This window comes from Lynx canadensis, chromosome A2 (genome assembly GCF_007474595.2).
Source record: "Lynx canadensis isolate LIC74 chromosome A2, mLynCan4.pri.v2, whole genome shotgun sequence".
In the NCBI taxonomy this organism is placed as follows: Eukaryota; Metazoa; Chordata; class Mammalia; order Carnivora; family Felidae; genus Lynx; species Lynx canadensis.
Genome location: NC_044304.2, coordinates 139,200,841 through 139,222,180, shown reverse-complemented (window position 1 = coordinate 139,222,180; position 21,340 = coordinate 139,200,841). Strand labels below are relative to the sequence as shown.

Here is a 21,340-nt window from a genome sequence, read left to right as displayed (position 1 = left end):
TTGGTGGAATATAATTCACCCCCACAACTCTAGCTGCAAGGGAGTCAGGGGACCATAGTTTATAGCTTTTTGGGCTTTGAGGTTTAAGAAGTGTTCTAATTACTATCCTGTGTAACAAACCACCCCAAAATGGAGTGGCTTAAAACAAAATTTTTGTTTTAATTCCCAGTCTGGGCATGACTCAGGGGGAACAGCTGTCGCTGCTTCACACAGTGTCACTTGGGCTGTGTTGACTGGGATCTGGGGGATGCATTGCAATACAGCTTGTTCCCAGAGCTGGCAAGGTGGTTCTAGCTGTCAGCTGGAAGCTCAGCTAAGGCAGAGGGCCAGGGCCTGGTTTTCTTTCCACGTGGGTCTTTCCATGCGTGGGCTTCACAGCATGGTGGCCCTGTTCGCAGAGTGAACATCCCAAAAGAGCTGTATTGCCTTTTATGACTTAGCCTCAGAAATCACATGGTGTCACTTTCGCCGTAGTCACGAATCCACCCAGATCCAAGGGGAGGGACCATAGATCCCACTGCTCAGTGGGATGAGTTTCAAAGAATCACATGTGCGATGGAAAATACTGTTGAGCTATTTTTGGAAAAGACCATCTGCTTTGGAAGGCACCCTAGAAGGAGAGTGGCATGTGGGTGGACTCTGCGAATACAGTTATGACCCCAATTATCAGTCTTTCCTCATTGGCCTTCATTATTTTCTAACCACTTCATGTTTTGTTTAACTGGTTCTTTGAATCTCTTTACGCATCGCCATGAGCTTAGAACTGGACACACTAGAATGACAAAAGGTGGAAGGTTTCTCATTTACTCTCTAAAAAGCCTCAGAAATGCAGGTGTAACTTCCTGCATCCATTAAAGCACTTACTTGAAATAAAGGTGTTATGAAAGAATTTTCTTTTTTTAAATAAATCTATTTTATGGTATTTATTTCTTTATTTGCTTGTTTGTTTACTCGTTTATTTTTTCACTGTCATCTCTGGGCATTTATTAGAAAAGAAATTAACCATTCCCACTAGGGACTGCGGGAGGAAATTAACTTAATATTGGAGTTCTAGATCAAACTTAACAAGAAGGAACTCTTAAGTTTTCACGGAGTGGAAGGAAAAAAGGAGGGAGAGACAATCACTTAGGACCATGTTTCTCAAATTTGGCCCCTTTCATGGACATACTGTTGGGGAAGGGGTTTGCAAGTTTTCTGTGGTAATATTATAAATGTTGCATTTGACTTCCGTTCATAATCTAAACAAATTAATATCCTCTTCTTCAGGTTTGCCTGGATGACCATCTTAGACAGGGAAGGAGGAGCCCCATTATTGCGGCTGCTCTACTGAGACCTCTGATCCCTGTGGCACCAAGTGAAGAGCAATCGTGCTTAACTTTTCATGTGGCATTTCCCAAGTTGGGTCCTTAAGACCCTTCACAGTATTGTTGAACATGTCTTGTGAGATCTGTGAGTTGTCAAGATTAAGAACATGGATTCAGAGCAGTGATTCCCAAGACAGGATAGGGTGGGATGGGGATTACGACTGGGGAGACACATAGAGCTTGAAAAAGCACACTCAAAATACCTATTGTTTTTGTAATACAAAATCTATCAAGTCAAACTCAACGGAGAAACTTTCAGGCAATAGCAGAAACCAGTTGTAGATTCATCCTACGGGGTTTGGGATAATATTGGTTGAGAAACACTGGCTTAGAGGTAGAGGGGTCCTAGCATATGGAGAACAGTAAGAGACATGTGCCAAAGAGAAAAGATGTCTTTTGGGTCATTGGTTGAATCCTAAGCCATAACTTGTCATGGTCCTTTGGAACCCAAAGGGCCAATGGAGAAGAAATCCAAGATGTCTATCAACTTTCTCAGACCTATAGTTTGGGGCAAGTTAGTCCCCTTTTAATACTGAGTCAAAAGAAGGAAAAGCTGTTTTTGCCCAAAAATCCACCCCCCCCTTTTTTTTGGTGAGCACATTTCAGAATTTTAAGTAAACAGTTGCTGTGGCTGTTAGCCCCAGATCCATCCACCAGAAAGTGTGGTCCTCATTTGAAATGCCATCCAGCTTTCAAGGGGGATATCATCCTGGGTTCTGCCCTGTAATTACTGTAGAGCTCCAATCTGTTTTAGCTGCTTCAACAGCTCCCCACTCTGATGCATTTCCATTAGGTCAGTGCATCCCCCTAAACAATCTTTTTTTTTTTTTTAATTTTTTTTTTCAACGTTTATTTTATTTTTGGGACAGAGAGAGACAGAGCATGAATGGGCGAGGGGCAGAGAGAGAGGGAGACACAGAATCGGAAACAGGCTCCAGGCTCTGAGCCATCAGCCCAGAGCCCGACGCGGGGCTCGAACTCACAGACCGCGAGATCGTGACCTGGCTGAAGTCGGACGCTCAACCGACTGCGCCACCCAGGCGCCCCAGCCCTAAACAATCTTTACGGATAAAGATCTGAGGAACTGTTCTGGCTCCTGTGAGCTGTTGCAAATGACCTTGAATCTTGCTAGTGTCACTGGTGGCTATGATATCAACAAACTACAAAACCTCTTGTTTGAAGGGCAGTTGGCTGAGGAGCTCTTGGGTCCTCGTGCAGTAGGGGCAGGAGGGCTTGGTGAACACAACCACCTTCCCAGGCTAGATTTTGCAGTTCACAAACTCTTCAACCATGCTGACAGACAGCTGCCTCCTGGGGAGGAATCCTATTTTATTTTTCTTTAAAGATTTTGTTTGGGGCACCTGGGTGGCTCAGTCGGTTAAGCGGCTGACTTCGGCTCAGGTCATGATCTCGCAGTCCGTGAGTTCGAGCCCCGCGTCGGGCTCTGTGCTGACAGCTCAGAGCCTGGAGCCTGTTTCGGATTCTGTGTCTCCCTCTCTCTGACCCTCCCCCATTCATGCTCTGTCTCTCTCTGTCTCAAAAATAAATAAACGTTAAAAAAAATTAAAAAAAAAAAAAGATTTTGTTTTATTTTGAGAGAAAGAGAGAGAGAGAGAGAATCTCAACCGAACTCTATGCTTAATGTGGAGCCTGATGTGGGGCTTGATCTGACGACCCTGAGATCATGACCTGAGCTGAAATTGAGAGTCAGATGCTTAACCAACTGAGCCACCCAGGTGCCCCTATGAGAGACTTTTCTAATTTAACATTCCTCACTAGGAGGGGTGCCTGGGTGGCTCAGTCGGTTGAGTGTCCGACTTTAGCTCAGGTCATGATTTCAGCTCATGAGTTCGAGCCCTGTGTCGGGCTCTGTGCTGACAGCTCAGAGCCTGGAGCCTGCTTCAGATTCTGTGTCTCCTTCTCCCCTCCCCCACTCATGCTCTGTCTCTGTCTCTCAAAGATAAATAAACGTTAAAAAAAATTAATATTCCTCACTAGGAGCCTTCACGCAATAGTTTCTAGTGCATGGCTTCATTAAACAAGTGAGCGCAAGGCAGACATTTCTTGCATCTGTTCATTTATGTGGATAATTCAGAACTGAGGCACCTCCTCTAGGGCTGAAGCAAGATCCTAAGAATCTGAGAGAGATGCTGAATGGCACATCCAGAGTTGAGGAGGAAAGCATTGCAAATTAGCATATTTGGAAAGTTTTTCAAAGGTCAGTCTCGTGGCCTGCTTAGAATGTGTCACCGTGGATGGACTGAGCAGAATGTATTGTTGTGTCCGCGATGAGAAGTTTCAAATTCACACCCACAGCCTTTCTTACTCCCACTCCCTTTATCTTAAGTTTTAAAAATGATTACTCTAAAAAAAACCCAAAAACCTTGTGAATTCTAATTTAATTCCAAGGATGTTTAGATTCTTAGAAGTGGTATAATACATGTCATTTATATGCTTTAATATTTAATACCACCTGCTCTAACATACCAATATTGTACTAGTGATGAGGGGCCCTCTGATGTATGAGAATATTTTGCAATCAGCGAGTGAATGCTATTCATTTGGGGTTTATACTAATAAAAACAAATGTGCTTTATTTTGACAAATATGTAGATTTTCCAATTTTCCTTAAAAAGTTCATTTTAATCCAATACATGATCAGCACTTCTGATTCTATGTGCTGTTTGCAAGTGGGATTCAATTCTAATAAAATATGTAAAATTATATCTGCTTATAAAGAGATCTTATTTTCCAAGTTCTCTAAGTCATTTTAGATGCTAACGAATTAGAGAGTTTCAGATCAGAAATACAAAAATTAAGATTTCTTTGCCATAATGAGTAGAATATGTATGTATGAAATGTTTGTATTAATTATATGTGAAGAAGGAGCTGCTATAAATTTTCAGGGAGTATCACATTACAACTATGACGGACCTTATAGTTCTGGTATATTTATTAGAATTTGTCTATGAAATGTTGAATTACCACACATATTGCTTCATAAGTACTTGCCTTTGGAAGAGATTCTGCAAGGCACCTCACTGGTAAATAACCATGAAGGCCAGAAAAAAAAATCCATATCCCCCCCAAACGGGTGTTTGTTCTTGGGACAAAGGCCAAGGGAAAACCAGACAAAATTATTAAGGTGACATGTATACTCTTGGTTCGGAGCAATTTACGATGAAACATTGTGGGTTATGAGGGAAAGAACATAAAACAGAGGACTAGGAGATAAGGTTAGAGAAGCAACCAAAGAATCAAAGTTAGCCTTGTGGCTTTCCTCCCAGGGAGGGTGAGAAAGAAACACAGTAATTTTTGTTGTGCCTGGTAAAGCAGTGCTTACCAACATCTTGGGATTTGTGACACTCTATCATCTGTTGACCTTTTTCCTATTTCACATTTCCTCATGAGTGTTGCCTTAAGCGGAAAGCTAATTTTGGTTCTATTTTAAGGGTTTGGCAAACATTTCCCGACAGTGCTTAAGGAAACTGGAGGCTCCCTGAATTGTTGGGACAGAGCAATGGTTCTCAAGCTCTAGCCTGGATTAGATTGTAGAGCTTCATCTCAGAGTTGCTGATACGGTAGGTCTGGGATGGGATTCAAGGACTGGCATTTCTAACAAGTTCCCGGGTCTTGCTGATACTGCTGGTCTGGGAACCATATTCTGAGAGCCCTGGTTTAAATGAAACTTTTCCTGGCCTCCCGCTCGGGCCCCTGATGTGGGCATTCTTGGGGATTAGTGCCCTCCTCATCAGGCAGTGCTACAAAACACTCCTGGCTGAGGCAGGGGACGGCCCGTCACCCAGGCTGATTCTGTTTTCCTGCACTGCAGCTCCACACAGCTCTTGGATCCTGACAACGTGCCTTGACATAGGACCTGGGGTTTAAGAGCTCCCGAGCTTTGTCTATCAAGCCACCTGGCTTCCAAACCAGTCCCCGACTGGCAAGTCTGCCTGCTTCTAAGTCCCAGATTGATTCTTTTTAAATTTAATTTTTAATGTTTATTTATCTTTGAGAGAGAGAGACAGCGTGCAAGTGGGAGAGGGGCCTCTGGAGGGAGACACAGAATTTGAAGCAGGCTCCAGGCTCCAAGCTGTCAGCACGGAGCCCGACGCGGGGCTCGAACTCACAAACTGCGAGATCCTGACCTGAGCCGAAGTCAGACGCTTAACCGACTGAGCCACCCAGGCGCCCCAGTCCCAGCTTGTCTCTAAGTCAAAGTCCCCCGACGTTTCTTGGTACACGGTAGTTAGGTCCAGGAAGTCAGTAACGGTAGTTGTGCAGTATGAGTACTGTTGCTATGTTCTCAAAACTTTAAATTCTGCGAGTTCCCTATGTGTCTCGATGCACAGATTGGGACTCACAGCTCTATGTGCTGCTCCACCCCATCAACCTTTCTTCACTTTCATCATCATTGTAGACCCGTGCCCACAAGTTTCTGCTACACGTGCCCCGGCACAGCACTCCCCAAACAAACGCACGTTGATAGCAATATTTGTATTTATTTTTGCAATGCCTTGGATAAAAACCAATGAAACGATGTTGGGTAAGGTGTTATTCTCATAAAAACATCTTTCAAAACAAACGTATTTCTATTTTCCATAAAAGTTAAAGTTACATGCTAAAACAGAGTTAATTACTGAGATGACATGGAAGAATATCAGAAGACTCGTAGGGTAAGACCAGATAACGAATTACATCATTAAACTAAACCATTACACAGAACTAGAAAACTGACTCAGTAGTAAAATATAAAAATCTACAATTATAAATATAAATTTGGTCCATGGAGACACTAGAGCAGTATTTACAGTAAGTACCAGATTATTTCTACTTTAGGTGAATACTGCAGTTGTGAAACATTGAATATCATAGGGAATGGAGTGTTTTATTTACAGTCTACTATATTAAAAGTTATATTTCTAGCAAACCTGATGATTGCTACAAATATGGCTAAAAATTTGACACTAAGAACAAACATGTTTTCTGTAGTTGGGAATTCCTAATATCTATAAATTCAAATTTCCTGTTAAAATACGAAAAAAAAAACCCCACAATTCCATTCTTAGAAATACTGTAAAATCCAATCATTTTAGTTTAGACACAATAAGTGAATTACAAGAAGTTTTGCAAAAAGGCACACATTGTTAATGATGTAAATTTGGCAGCAGGATCCTATGTCGTGAAAATTACTGTCAGGTGATGGAAAGTGAACAGATAACAGAAGAACTGAAGTGATTTTCCTGTCTAGCTTCAGGAAGAGGCAAAAAATGCTCAATACGGATTCCCCTCGCCCCTTTCTGCGCTACACTAACGACTCCAAGCTCTCGGCTATATTTCCATCGGGCAATGCCGCGCCATTACTGTCCAGAGAGGTGGATGGATTCTCTTCCTGCCTCGTGCTCACAAGACTGAGGACGGCTTTGTAGAGAAACTGATACTGCTCCTGGAGAATAGAGAAGGGGAGATAGTAAACAGGAAGCTCCGTGAAGATGCACGTTTGTAAAAATGAAGGGAAATTTTCAGTCACGCGTTGACACTGTTTGCAGAAGGGCATTGTGTTAAATGGTCTGTTAAACTCAGCGGAGGTACACAATCTATATTCATATCTCTTTCTGAAGAAATTTAAAGTAGCTTTTCAAGTAGCTAACATTCAATTGACCTAGGTCAATTTCAATTGACCTAGGTCAATTTCAATTGACCTAGGTCAATTTCAATTGACCTAGAAAATTGGCCAACATACTTTTGCCAGTGGTAAGCACTCCATTCTTTTTTTTTTTTAATTTTTTAGGTTTATTTATTTATTTATTTGGGGAGAGAGAGAGAGAGAGAGAGAGAAACAGAGACAGAGAGAGCGAGTGGGGGAGGGGCAGAGAGAGAGGGAGAGAGAGAGCTCCAAGTAGGCTCCGCACTGTCAGCACAGAGTCTGACATGGGGCTTGAACTCACAAACTGTATGTTCGTGACCTGAGCCAAAATCAAGAGTTGGACGCTTAGCCAAGTGAGCCACCTAGGTGCCCCAGCACTCCATTCTTGTTTATCTATGTCATGGAATCAGAAAATGATGTGACAGGTTACTGTTACCGATTTATCAACTTGTATGTAATCCTTTGGTACAAGGCACCTGTAAGCCACTCATTCTCCTTTTTCCACTTGTCATGAAATCCACTGGGTTTCTCTCTCTATGGAGAGGTCCCAGAAAGGACTGCACTGTCAGCTCGGGCTCACACAGAATCCTTTTTACAAGACCCACTGTTTACTAAGTAGTCTTTACACTCTAGCAGCCTGACTGGCCCCACGCCTTGCTTTGAGCAAAGGTGAGCATGGCCCTGCTACGGTCTCAGAGTAGAGACACGGAAAAATAGAGAGTTCTCAGATTAGTTGGTGCTTTTGAGGGTATTTTTCAGAATTACAATAAATCTTGCAAAAAGACACATGTGAAATTTAAATTTTATACATTTAATTTTCCAGAAGATAAATTTTGAATGTTTATTGTTTATTATTCCAGTTCTATGGATTGTGGACTGAGTAACTCGTAATCCAGCTTGAACACCACATGGAAATGTTATCAGTCAAGGTGGCCTCTTTTGATACATGATAAAATGATTTTGGCAGCCTCTGGGAAGTAAGCAGTACTCTAATGGTGAAAGTTTAGTTCACTGTTCTATTACTTACAATGTCAGCAAAGACTCCTGGCCTCATCAAATTGATCATCTTGGCTACCTGGTAAACATCCATGGAGTTTTCCTTTTCTAGTTGGTGCATAAGGGTTGTCAGAGCACAGAAAGTTCCTGCGGTCACTCCTCCATGCCTTGAAGCAAAGGGACAAAGACTCCATTCAGATGCATCGAACGTTCACATTTGGAACTCACAAAGTACATGGCCTTAACAACTTTGTAGTGGGAACACGGAAATTTTTAACGAAATGTCTCTCTCTATCGTGCAGGGAACTACAGTTTAATTTGAAACATTAGCAAGTATTTATGATATTAATGGGATACTTTATAGAAATTTAATGTTTGCTTATTCATTTGTTATTTTTACACTCTGGAAGGGGCTGGCAATCAATCAGAATGATCTGACAAGTTATCATATATATCGTATGTATCATATACAACATATATATATAACATATAATTCCAGCATATGCATTTTTTATTTGTTCATAACAGGAGCCTATAGAGATTTATTAGCATTAGGTTAGTACGAAGACAAAAGAAACATATGCCCACCAGGAGAATGCTCAGGCACGAAACCGTTTAAAGAGAGGAACTTACTCATCATGAACAATCACAGGTCCATCCCTGTTGGCAGCTTCCTCTTTGATAACACTTATAAGTTCAAACGTTTTACTAATAGGGCTGTCTGGATTTGGCCATTTGGGGCACTGAAAATGCCTCACTTCAAGTACATAATCATCCTATATGAAGAGAAAAACCAGTATTTTAAAAAGAGTCCCATTGGTGACAGTTCATTATGAGTAGAATAACTGGGGGAATCAGGAATACAGGAAGGTGATAAAACCCAGTCCCATGCACTATAGCCCGTCCTCCAACTCAGAGGGAAGAAATTGCTGTGATGCCTCATTTCTCACTGTAGATATAATCTCTTTTTCATTCTAAAAATGTCTTAGTTGTAGGGTTATTATGGTATTCAAACTTCGAAACCATGTACCAAAGATGTGTCTGTGCCAGTAAACTTAATACAAAAAGAAATCTTCAGTGCTAAAATTTGTTTTAAAATAACATAGACTTCTTCAAATCCCAGTATTACTTGGGAATAACTGAGTGGAATTATGTGACCTGGTGGGGAAATGCTGGCAAGCGGGGCTGGGCGGGTGGAGACGTAGGTTCCGCTCCAGCCCCACTCTTGGTTCTTGTGCAAGTGGCCAACTGGGCTGTGTGACTTTACATCCCTAAACCTCCAGCTTCCCAAAGTGTAGTCAATAAAATGCTACACTTAAAAATAAGCATCAGAACCTGAAATTTACACGGTTCACCTGTTCCAGAATTAGACTACAGTGAAGTGCAACATTGAGACCATCGAAAACATGGTTTAACCTTTTTCTGATCAGGAAGGTGCTCTGTCTCTCAGACAGAACGTGCCTTGCTCATTATTAGTATCTTTTAGCATTTTACCATAGTTGTACAGTAAATTCTGTACTATAATTACATAAATAATTCTTGGTAGAGAATTCAGATTGATACCTTATAGATAACCAAGAATTAGTAAAACAATCCTACTTCATTGTACTGCACAATTTTCAAAGCACTTCTTCACTTGTAACACTTCATCTCTTGGTAGACAGCGGTAAGCTCATTTTGGTAGATAATATTTTTCCTATTTTACTTAGAAGAATTCAAGGTAAAAACTTACCTTAAAACAGGAGAATTCGGATTAATGAAATTATTTTTTTACTGAATTTATTTTCAATTTAAGGTCTATCAGAACTACTCTGGAATGAAGAGAGAAATCTTTGATTCTCTGAGTGTGGACGGTGTAGTTTAGTAGCGATTGGTGTTTAATGATTCTATAGGATTTTAAAAATGAAAGTGACAAGTAAGGTAAAATTGATTATTTGGGCAATCTGTCCTAATTTGTAAGAAATTAGGTTCCTTTGTTTTATTTCTAGGGAAGATCCTTAAACCAGCATATATTTAACAAAGCATGTACTTAAGATGAAAAGTTTGTCATTTCAATTATGTCCATACCTGTGTAGCTTCTAGAATAAAATCCTGAATTATAAGTTTTTCTTCATTAGACAGACATTTGTGTTCTTCAGCCATAAGAGTGACCTTAAAACTCTCACAGTTTATAGGCTCATCTTTATTCGGCCAGTAAACAAATTCATCTTCTGCCTGGAGGATTAAATACCAAGGAAGAGTCTAGATTTTAGTCAAATGTTTACTAAGTCAGACTGTGAAATGAAGTTAACTGGTTGACATAGAAAATTCAACTCAAAGTTTTCTTTGAATCTCAAAATTTACTCTTAAAATGTTGAGCCTTAAACAAGTTTGGTGTGCAGAATAAAGTATCACACTTAAGAAACCAAACTATTGCTTTGTTGTTTTGCTCTTAGCTCATCAGTAACAATGGTAAGTTGTTGCTTCTATAAATGATAACTGAGTAGAAAAGATTCAAGTGATTTTACGAGCTCAGCAATTTCCAGTGTCATTTGGAATGGCCAGTCTACCTTTACAGATAAGAAATAAATCTCCAAGTTACATATATGTGCAAAATCTAAATAAAATAGGCCTTTATTTTGGGTTTTATATAGATCTCCTTAAACTGAAGCACTCTCCAAATATCCTAACAAGTTTTATTTTTAAAAATGTAAATAGAAGCATAGGGACTGACTTCATTCATGATTGCAGTTCTAATTTTTCATAAGCGGTATCACAGAATACTTAAATTTAAATGAATTTTAACTTATTTTTATTTAAAACTGTCGTTCAGCAATCTCAGACCTGGGAGGTGGCATCACCAAACCAGGCCCAATAGTAGACAATGGCAGACCAGTAGCCAACGAGTGATATTAGTTTATTAGTTGAAAAAAAATTGTTTGTTTGCTTGGACTTCCGGCTGACATGACTTGCTATTTCCCCTGTAAGGCAAGTACCAAAAGTGACGTGATGGGGGAGACTTACCATGTTTTGACCATCAGGAAGCATAACTACCAGCTGGGCATTATGGTCCCATATCATCCGCCAGAAATCCTTGATGGTATGAAGAAGAGGATGCTGGGTGATGATGAATTCATTGCTCTGATAGTAACCCTACAAAAGCAAACAGAAGATACAAAGAGCCCTGGCATATGACTTTAAACGCTCAAAGTACATTTATAAGTTAATGGGCCTTAAGTCAAGGCAGTCTTTTTGCTTTTAGATTGCATCTGTAAATCACAAGGTGATTATTTTAGTTGCTGTTTAGAGGGCACTTTCCATACACCAGGCACGGGAGTAGCATTTTCTTTCTTTTTTAAAAAATTTATTTATTTATTTATTTATTTATTTATTTATGAGAGAGCGTGAGTGAGGGAGAGAGAGGGAGAGAGAGAGTGCGGAGGCTGGAGTGGGGTTCGAGCTCACCTGAAGTGGGGCTAGAGCTCACAAACTGTGAGATCATGACCCAAGCTGAAGTTGGATGCTTAACCAATTGAGGCACCCAGGTGCCCCAGGAGTAGCCTCTTCTTCCCCTTAAGTCTCTCACGTCTCACGGAAGTACTATGCGATAGGAACTGTGATCCCCATTTTGTAGGTGGTTAAACTGAGGCTTAAGAAGTTAAGTGTTGTGGGGCACCTCGGTGGCTCAGTTGGTTAAGTGTCTGACTCTTGATTTAGGCTCAGGTCATGATCTCACAGTCTGTGGGATCGAGCCCCCTTTTGGGCACTGTGCTGGCAGTGCAGAGACTGCTTGGGATTCTCTTTCGCCCTCATTCTCTACCCCTCCCCCTCTCATTCTCTCTCTTTCTCTCTCATTCTCTCTCTCTCTCTCTCAAAATAAATAAATAAACTTTAAAAAAACATTAAAATCCAAAAAGTGTTGTGCCCAAGTCTACACAGCTATCATCTCTAGGAGCAGACTTCCCAAAATGGCATGTGGACCATGTCTCCTACACTGGATAGAATGGACATTCGGAGGAGATTTTATATTTCTCACTTTCTGTAAGTCCCAATGGCAAAGTGTTAAATTCGCACCCACTGACAACAGAACACCCTTGGTGTGCAGACACCCTGGCTTCCTCTACCAGGGAGGAATCAGAGAGGCACCTTGCAGATTTTGCTGCAGAAACCCAGAAGCTGCGTCCTCTGGATTGGTCACGATTTCCATGGTGTTGCTTATTAAAATCATGGCTCGTTTATCCTCCTCTGCTCTGGGGTCTCTCAGATCCTGTTCCTATTCCCCACAGGCTCATGGGAAGTGCGGCATGTATTTAGATGCTACCACAACACATCTCCCTGTTTCCTGCATGGATATCTTGCAATATTTTCTTTGCTGAATAAATGAAACAGTGATTTTGGCATGGGAATTACCACCTTTTCGTGTGAAGCCAAGCTCTATGATTGATAGACCTGAAATGGAAACGAGGGCCACGCAATGGCTACCCAGAAACACTCTCCCCTTTCTCACAGAAGATCTAAACACAGAAGGAGAAGATTATGTCTTTAGAAATCCGGGTCTCTAAATGAGCCCAGTCCACAGGGTGAATGAACACTGTGTTGCAAACCTGGAGTAGTAAAGTCAGTGAGATGGGCTTTCCAGAATCTGGAATGTTCTGGGTCTGTTCAGGGTAAATGCAATGGAGCCTCTTAGTCGGCCCAGTGTATATTGTGTATCTTCTCATAAGTCCTGAATGGTAAGTTTGGTTCCTGCATTTATTTACTAATTTGTCTTGCTTGAGGGATCTCCAGTCCCAGCACACATCAAAACATCAAGGGATGCTGTTATTCTCTTTGCTGCTTGGGGGTTGTGGTCTGCAGTCATTCGATTAGATCTACCCACCAGCGGTGCCACAGCCACTGCTTCAGGAAGCCCATTTTGGTTTTGGTTCTGGAAGCACAAACTGGTAGGCAGTTTCTCCAGTGACTTCTTGACTTACCATGATATAGGAGGCATTGATGTAGTCTGTGCCTTCCCCACTCAGAGATGAAATGCCAACCCTTGATCTCTCCACTGGAACACAAAACACTCATCATGAACCACCATGCTCACAGCTCTATACTCTTCCCTCCACCCCCACATTGTAAAACACAGCTGCATGTCCCAAGTTGAGTGACTTTGATCTGTAAGCTAGTTTTTCTATGTATTTTGCATTTTTTAGATGGACTTCAGGATTTAAGAGTCCTTTTTAACAAGTAAATTATCAGGCGTAATTAGAAAAATACTGAGTGAATTCATTCATTCCAAGATGTACAAATACTGTCATTTTTTTTTATGATTCAACATAACCTACCAGGGATGATGGAAGATGTCCTGTTCTTTTCCCTGTTACAGTGCTTTAGGGCTGTAGAATAGTCACTCTGTTGTATATTCGACTGACTCAGGAGCTGAGAAAGGGAGTCAAAGAAAAATATAGATTATTTCATTTAAGTCATCCAAGTACTCAAACATACACACATACATACACACACACGACCCAACCAAGAGATCAAGATAAGATACTGAATATACATATATCTGACTTGTTTTCCAAAAATTCCTTGACCTAACTCCCTGGCACATCTGTGTTCTACACCAGGGAAGCTGGAAGAAGCAGAGAATGCCCCTTAGTTTGACATTCAGCACTGGGAGGATCTTCCCTAGGGTTTCCCTCATAAGCATACACTATGTCCTCCACTTACATTTCACGGTGCAGTTGGGGTAAATTGCATGATATGTGTATGTGTGTGTGTACATATTTATGTATATGGTTGGATTTCATTCATTTTTTTAGTACTGCATTACATGAATAATCTATTTGTTATTTATCTATTCCCCCAACTAGTGAATGTTAGGATTATTTCTAATATTTTGCTTTTCTAAACTTTGTAGCAATGACTCTCTCTTGTATATTACTTAATGCATACACATGGAATTAGGAGTCATAAGCATTATTTTTTGACAGTCTGATAGAAGTGATAAACCATGCTTTTGATTTGCATTTCCTTGATTACTGTGTGATTGTGAATTTTAGCATTCATTAGCCATTTAAATTTCTTTTTTGATGATTGCCTTTTTATATTTATACTTCACTGTCATTTATTAATTTTTAGGGGGCTTGATGTCTTGAATTTAAGTCTATAATCTGTTTAAAAATTTGCTAATGTCTTTGTTGTCTTTAATCACACGGACATTTATAGCCAATTAATTAATTTTTTCTTTAAGATTTCTGCCAATTATGTTTTTAAGAAGTCCTTTTCTACACTGATGCCTTCAAAATATACATTGCTAACATTTTCTTGTAATAGTTATAGAACCTTGCTTTCATCTTTAAGTACCTAATCCATCTCGAATAATTTTAGTGTTTAAGGTGTGTTAAGAACCCAGTTTTACTTGTTTCCACATGGAAATTGTCCCAATATCACTTATTGGTTAGTCTGTCCTCCCCTCACTGATTTGTCATATCTATCATATAACCATTTCCACAAAGACATGGTTCCTCTAGCTGATTTGTCTGTTTTTCAGCGTTAATTATCATATCTGTATAAGTCTTCCATATACTGTCCAACACATTTCTATTTTGTTCTTTATTTTTAGTAGTGCTTTGGATGTCTTTGTTCTTTACTTCTCCAAATGTTAATTTTAAGTTCAGTTCTTAATTTACCACGAAAATCCTGCTGGGAATTTGATTGGTACCACACTGATTTTTATACTTAATTTCGGAGAATTGACATCTTCAGAATATTTCCATTCATGAAAATTGTATCTATATTTGTTGGGTCTAATTCTAGGCTCTTCAATTCAGTTTTATAATTTTTTCTCTATGCATTCATTGTACCTTTTGTTAAGTTTATTTTTGAGACCCTGGAGTTTTTGTTTCTGTTTATTGTTGAACTACCTTTTTCTTCTAATATCTCTTCTAACAATTCACAGCTAATAAGTTACGACGCTATTGATTTTTATATATACTTGTTGAACTGTAATAAGAGTTGAGTTCTAATAAGAGATATCTTATTTTGTTTCTCTTGATTTTCTATATAGACAAGTGTATCATCTACAGATTCTTTTCTATTTCTAAACATTTTTTTTTGTTTGACTCGATTTCCAGTACAGTGTTGACTAACAGTGTCAACAGTTGGCATTTCTTGTTTTTTCTTAAACCTACTATGAAAATTTCCAAGTTAAAATTTTGTATATGACATTTATAATGTAGCCTAAGATGAAGAAAGCTTCCCTCTAGTTTTAATTTACTGATAGTTTTTGTTATGAATAGTACTGAATTTTATTTACTGCCTTTTCTACATCTTTTGAGAGGGCCATACAATTCTCATAACTATATCTGTTCATATTTTCTACTGTTAAATCATCACTAGAACAAACTCTATGAATCCTAATTGGTCACAATATTGTTTTAAAAACCACGCTGCTGGATTTGAGTTGCGGCTATTTTAAACAGGATTTCAGTGTTTAAGTTCATAAGTGAAACTGGTCTGTATATTTCTTTACTTGTACTCTCCTTATACAGTTTTGGTAGCAAAGTTACACTTGCTAAAACAGTAAAATAGTTGGGTTTGCTTTCTACCTAGATATTTTATCACAGAGTTTGGAATTTTCTGTTCCTTAGAAGTTTGGTAATTTTTCCAGTTCTGATTTTATTTTGGAGGTGAGATTTCTGGCAACTGATACAATTTATTTAATGGTTCTTGGTCTAGTTGGATTTTGCATTTCTCTGTGAGTGTATTTTGCTTACTTTTTCTTAAAAAATATTTCTTTCTGGGCATCTGGGTGGCTTAGTCATTTAGCATCCAACTCTTGATTTTGGCTCAGGTCATGGTCTCATGGTTCTTAAGTCTGAGCCCTGTGTCAGGCTCTGTGCTAACTGCATGGAACTTGCTCTGTCTCCCTCTCTCTCTGCCCCTCCCCTGCTTATGTGCTCTCTCTCTCTCTCAAAAATTAATAAATATTTAAAAATATTTTCTCTCATGTAGGATTTCAAATGTACTGTCACAAATATGCTCACAGTATGCTTCTTAAGTTTAGAAAAACAGTTCTAAAATATTTATAAATATATCCCTATTTTTCACCTTAATATTTATTAGTGCAAAGCCTCTCCTTTTCTTACCAATCTGGCCACAGGTTTATTTGTCTTATTAGTCTTTGATAGAACCTGCATTTGGTTTTGTTTCATCTGTTTCTATTTAATCACTTTAACCATCTATTTAAGAAAGCTTTAACTTTCTGAAAATATTTGTCTCCCTCTTTGGGTGTACCATGCTTTTCTTCTAATTTTAACATGATATGCCTATTTCATTTGTTTTTATTTTTATTTATTCTCAAATGAATATATTTAAGATTATAAATTTCTTTCTAGATACAACTTCAGTTGTTTCCTACAAGCTGTGCTATGGAGTCCTTCTGTTGACCTTTAATTCTAAAGATTTTGTAATTTCCTCTTTCATATTATTATCAATTATGTAAAAGAGAATTTTTATTGTTCAAATATTGGGATATTTTTAGGGCCAAGTTTTCATTTCAACTTCCAATTTTCATGTATTAGATTCTGAGAATATGGTTAGTACTGTATAGATTCTTTGAAATTAACTCTTCCCCCTCCATTGGATATTTAACGTCTTTATCCTAGAATGTGTGTACAAACACACACACACACACACACACCCTGTGCCCACGCACACACACCCCATGCCCACGCACGTGCGCACACACACACACACACACCCCGTGCCCACGCTCGCACACCCCATGCCCACGCACACGCACACACACACACACACACACCACACTCACCTCCTGTGTCACAGAGGGAATAGAAGCCAGAGTATCCCTTCAGTCTGCAGCCTTGGAGCCCACACACTTACTGCTATACACACCCACTTAGGTGTCTCTGCGTTTGGTCCCTAATTCCTCTTTGCCTCTTCTCAGGATTTCCTCTCCCTCTAAAAGTCTGTTCTCTCCTCCCTCTCCCCACCACTCCCACCATACATCTCTTTTCATTAGCGTCTTCTAAATAAACTATTTTTTAAGTGTTTATTTTTGAAAGAGAGAGAGAGAGAGAGAAAGAGAGAGGGAGAGAGGGAGAACATGTACAAGTGGGAGAGGGACAGAAAGAGAGGGAGAGAGAATCCCAAACAGGCTCCTCGCTGTCAGTGCAGAGCCTGATGCTGGGCTCACACTCACTGGGAGATAGTGACCTGTGCCGAAATCAAGAGTCGGACGCCCAACCGACTGAGCCATCCAGGAGCCCCTATTTATTTTTTTAAGTCAACTCTATTCCCAATATGGGGCTCAAACTCACAACCCAAGATCAAGAGTCACATGCTCTACCAACGGAGCCAGCCAGGCACCTCACTTTTCATTAGTTTTTAAACAAACTCAGATGCCTCTCATTAAAACATAAAAAACAAAACAAAACAAAAAAATTTACCAAAAAAAATTCTTACTTTCTAACTTCAAGTTTCCTTCTAGCTATCATTATCATTCTCTTCAGAGTCAAAAATCTTTAGAGTTATCTAAATATGGTCTTTAATTCCTCACACACAATGTCTCCTTACCTTCCTAGAGTCTGGCTTCAGTGCTATCCTTCCCTGAAGTAGCTTTTATGGCTCAGTCCAATGGCATGCTCTGTCCTCATCACAACTGATTTGTCAATGGCATTTGCTGACCTTTGTCCATTTCCTCCTCAAAATGTTATTTCCTTCAGAGTCTATTTTATCCCCACTGTGACCAATTTTCTCCTACACTCCAATGCCTACTTCTTCCCTTTCTTTTGCGGGCTGTCCATTCATTGGTTAGTTATAATTTTTCTTAAAAACCCCTTCCCAAGCTTTCTTGGCTGTCTTGTCCAATTCTAAGGCTTCATGTAACCATCTCTATGCTGATTGTTCCCAAATCCTTTCTCCAAGCTGGACCTCTCCTTTGTGCTTCCCACTGAGTATTCAACTGCCTACTATGCCTGTTTATACGACACCTCCTGAGTTCCTAAAATTAGGTTGGCTCCGAACAAATCTCACCATCCCTTCCCCACCACACCCAACAAACATGCGCTTTTCAGTCTCAGTGAACAATATCTCATCCTCCGTGCTCAAGTTAGAATGCAGGTAGTTAATGCTTGTCTTTTTCTCTCCTCACTGCAATGTCCAATAAATCACCTAGTCCTCTATGCAACCCTTCACTATATCCTGTGCAATTCTTCCCTGAAGAGTTGCATCCTACAGCACCCGTTTCACCTGTGTGATGGCACTTTCCCCCTGTTTTGTAACTGTTTTCTTGCCTGTATATCTCACTAGATCAAGAGCAGGAGCAAATGTCACAAGGGCAGGACCTGGGTGTGATTTTTTGAAAAAATTCATGTTTGTATCCTAGTATCAAACACAAAAGGCCTGGTATGTGGCAGGTGCTTGATAAATATTTGTTTTCTTTTTAAAATGAGGTATGACTGACATACAACATTATATTAATTTCAGGTATATGTCTCAATGATTTGATACCTGTATACATTGCAAAATAATCACCACAGTAAGTGGAGGTAACATCCCTCACCATACATAGTTATGAATTTTTTTTCTAATGACAAGAACTTTTAAGGTCTACTCTCCTAGCAACTTTCAAATATGCAGTACAGTATTATTAACTATAGTCGCCATGCTGTAGATTATATCTCTATGCCTTATTTATTTTATAACTGGAAGTTAGTACATTTTGATCTTCTTCACCCATTTTGCCCACCCCCTACCCTCTGCCTCTGGCAACCATCAATCTATTCTCTGTATCTGTGACTTTTTTTTTTATTTCTTCATGTAAGTGATACCATATGGTATTTGTCTTTCTTTGTCTGACTTATTTCACTGAGTTATTTCTGACTTACTTCACTTGCCATAATGCCCTTAAGGTCTATCCATGTTGTTGCAAATGGCAAGATTTGCCATTCTGTTTTATGGATGAACACTATTCCATTGAATATATATACTACATTTTCCCATCTATTGATCCATCAATGGACACTTAACTTGTTTCCATATCTTAGCTACTGTAAATAATGCTGCAATGAACCTAAGAGTGCAGATATCTTTTTCAGTTAGTGTTTTCCTTTTCTGCAGATAGTCACAAATAAATGCCATATAATTTATCTCAAGGAATTGTTTCTACAGATAAACTTGAATGACTAATGTCTTATAGAACAGTGCACACACACACACATAAACACACATACTTTTTTATCTCCCCGGTAGTGTGTTAACAGGAAACAGAATCAAATGTCTCCCCATTAAATAAGATTCTGGCCTCATAATTGATATTTCTATTTTGATCCTGGGTTATCCAGTGTAAGCCGTATCAATTCTTTTATGCAGTTGTGTAGGGGTAAGTCATACTTCAATGAAAATTATGTTGAAAATGGGTAATACTTACATATTTTTTAATTTAGAATAAAGCTATCCTAACAACTTAATGCTGATGTTTTATACTCCTTTATTATTCATTTGTAGAAGGCAAATTGCATACTTTTTCTTTCTCTAATGTGTTCTGTTTTCACTCAGATGAGCTTTGCCGCGTAAAAACACTTATGTCTTCCTGATGGCAGGTTCAAAGCGCAGCATTCACCCCAATCTTTCTCTTCTCCAAAAGTACAAATGGTGCTGACTGAGACAACAGAAAATCAGAAGGAAGGCCTAGCGACTAACATCTTTTAAACTGTAGTGTGGGGGAGAAGAGGAAAAACAACACTCTGCAATCTCAAGATTTGTCAACTCCACTAGGTTTTTCCAGGGTCTCAAATTCTTCCTAGATATTCCTCCTTCAGAAATTGGCCCTGTTTCTCTAGGAATCCTGGGAAGTAAGAGGTTAGTATAGGAATAAGGTGGAGCAAATGACCAGCCTCCATCCTGTGGGAAAGTCAAAACTGTGCTAATCCCCCTTAAACAGCTAGAAGGTCCAGTAACAACTGTTTTCTGAATTCTTTGCTGGCTGATTTCTGGAAGTCAGAGAACTAGGATTGTAGAAGGTATGATATTGAACAAAACATACTCCCTGCTCTAGCTCACTGCTTCATGACAAGGTGGGTGGGAGGAACTGGGGTTGAAGAGCTATTGTTCTGGTGTGGCCTCTTCTCTAGTCCAGGGGCTTCAAGTGAGACAGATTTTTCCAAAGAATAGCATGAACAGCCTGAGCCGGAGCACTCCTTGTTAAGTGGTCTGGTTCTTTCAAAAGAAAAAGAACACTTACGAAGTTTGTATGATGAGGTCTGCCTGTCCCTTCTGTTATGCTCTGTGCCCTCCTTCTTGGACCAAGTTTACACTTGTAAACGTTAATCTAGAGTTCCTGAGAACTTTTCTTCTTGCTCTCAAAATTAAGATTCTCCTTGAAACTTACCACGTGGCTTTGCCGCCCACTCTAAAGAATAATACACAGCCACTGTGCCAACCGTGCTCTGAACCCGTCCACGTGGCCTTGTCAACTCAGACAAAAAGATGCAGGGACACTGAATTGCGTGGTAACGTCTAAGAGGACTCACCTTGAATTGTTTCTCTAGCTTCGTTTTGCCTGTTGGTCCAGGAATGAGGAGCGCATTGACATAGGCATGAATGTGGCTGTCTGGCACCTCAGTCTCTTTACTAAGTATGGCCTCAACCAAAGCATCATGAATGAAAACATACTGTTCCTGGCAAAACAGTGACAATGAGCAACATTACTTCAGGTTTTCTTTACATGTACCTAAATACAAAAATAATTTTTTTTCCCTGACAGACAAAAAAAGTTTTACACAATGGTGGGAATGGACCCACAAAAGATTGCTTACTCGTCCTGCGGGAAATCAGACGTAGGAGAGGAGGCAGTCAAGAGAGAACACGACTCTTCTCGTCCCTCCTGTTACTTCTGATGTATTGACATTTGTGGGAAGGAAGCAAAGCAATGCTCTCTCTGCCCTTCCTTCAAACCTGTGACCCTCCTCCATATTTTGCATGAGGACTTTCCTGACGTTTATACTCCTCCTGGGTCTTCTTCTGCTGTCCATTCCCATTCTCCTTTCAGCAGTCATATGTAACTTAGCACAATTTTATGTACAGTTTTGTCTTCTGTTTCCTGTATGCGACTCTTTCTTGGTCTAATCTGACTAGTGTGTCATTTCCTTCATGGAGTGAAGTTTGGTTTAGTTTGATTTTTGCCCACAGGGCAATTTGCCTTTGATTGCTCTCGAGCTGCCATCCATAGTTTCCAACTTCAATTCATTTTTATTTCGAAACAGGAGAAAATATACAGATATGCAGACTTTGTCCTGTGTCATGTAAACTATCTATGATAAACTATATGGACTTAAAAAAGGCT

The 21,340-nt window shown here is 39.7% G+C and overlaps 1 protein-coding gene and 1 pseudogene across 4 annotated transcripts in view; both read right to left on the bottom strand.

Annotated features, from left to right (window-relative positions):
• Positions 1 to 2,071: 2,071 nt before the first annotated feature.
• Positions 2,072 to 2,656, bottom strand: LOC115500771 (annotated as a pseudogene).
• Positions 2,657 to 5,849: 3,193 nt separating this feature from the next.
• Positions 5,850 to 21,340, bottom strand: part of PTPRZ1 (protein tyrosine phosphatase receptor type Z1) — a 191,662-nt gene continuing 176,171 nt past the window's right edge. For all 4 annotated transcript variants that reach the window (XM_030308309.1, XM_030308310.1, XM_030308311.1 and 1 more), the window contains 8 exons: positions 20,529 to 20,675; positions 13,317 to 13,410; positions 12,963 to 13,036; positions 11,011 to 11,139; positions 10,075 to 10,221; positions 8,641 to 8,783; positions 8,039 to 8,174; positions 5,850 to 6,810 (listed from right to left, as the gene is read on the bottom strand). In XM_030308309.1, the coding sequence (XP_030164169.1) occupies positions 6,670 to 6,810; positions 8,039 to 8,174; positions 8,641 to 8,783; positions 10,075 to 10,221; positions 11,011 to 11,139; positions 12,963 to 13,036; positions 13,317 to 13,410; positions 20,529 to 20,675 (1,011 nt within the window). In that variant the 3' untranslated portion in view covers positions 5,850 to 6,669. The remainder of the gene's footprint in view (positions 6,811 to 8,038; positions 8,175 to 8,640; positions 8,784 to 10,074; positions 10,222 to 11,010; positions 11,140 to 12,962; positions 13,037 to 13,316; positions 13,411 to 20,528; positions 20,676 to 21,340) is intronic.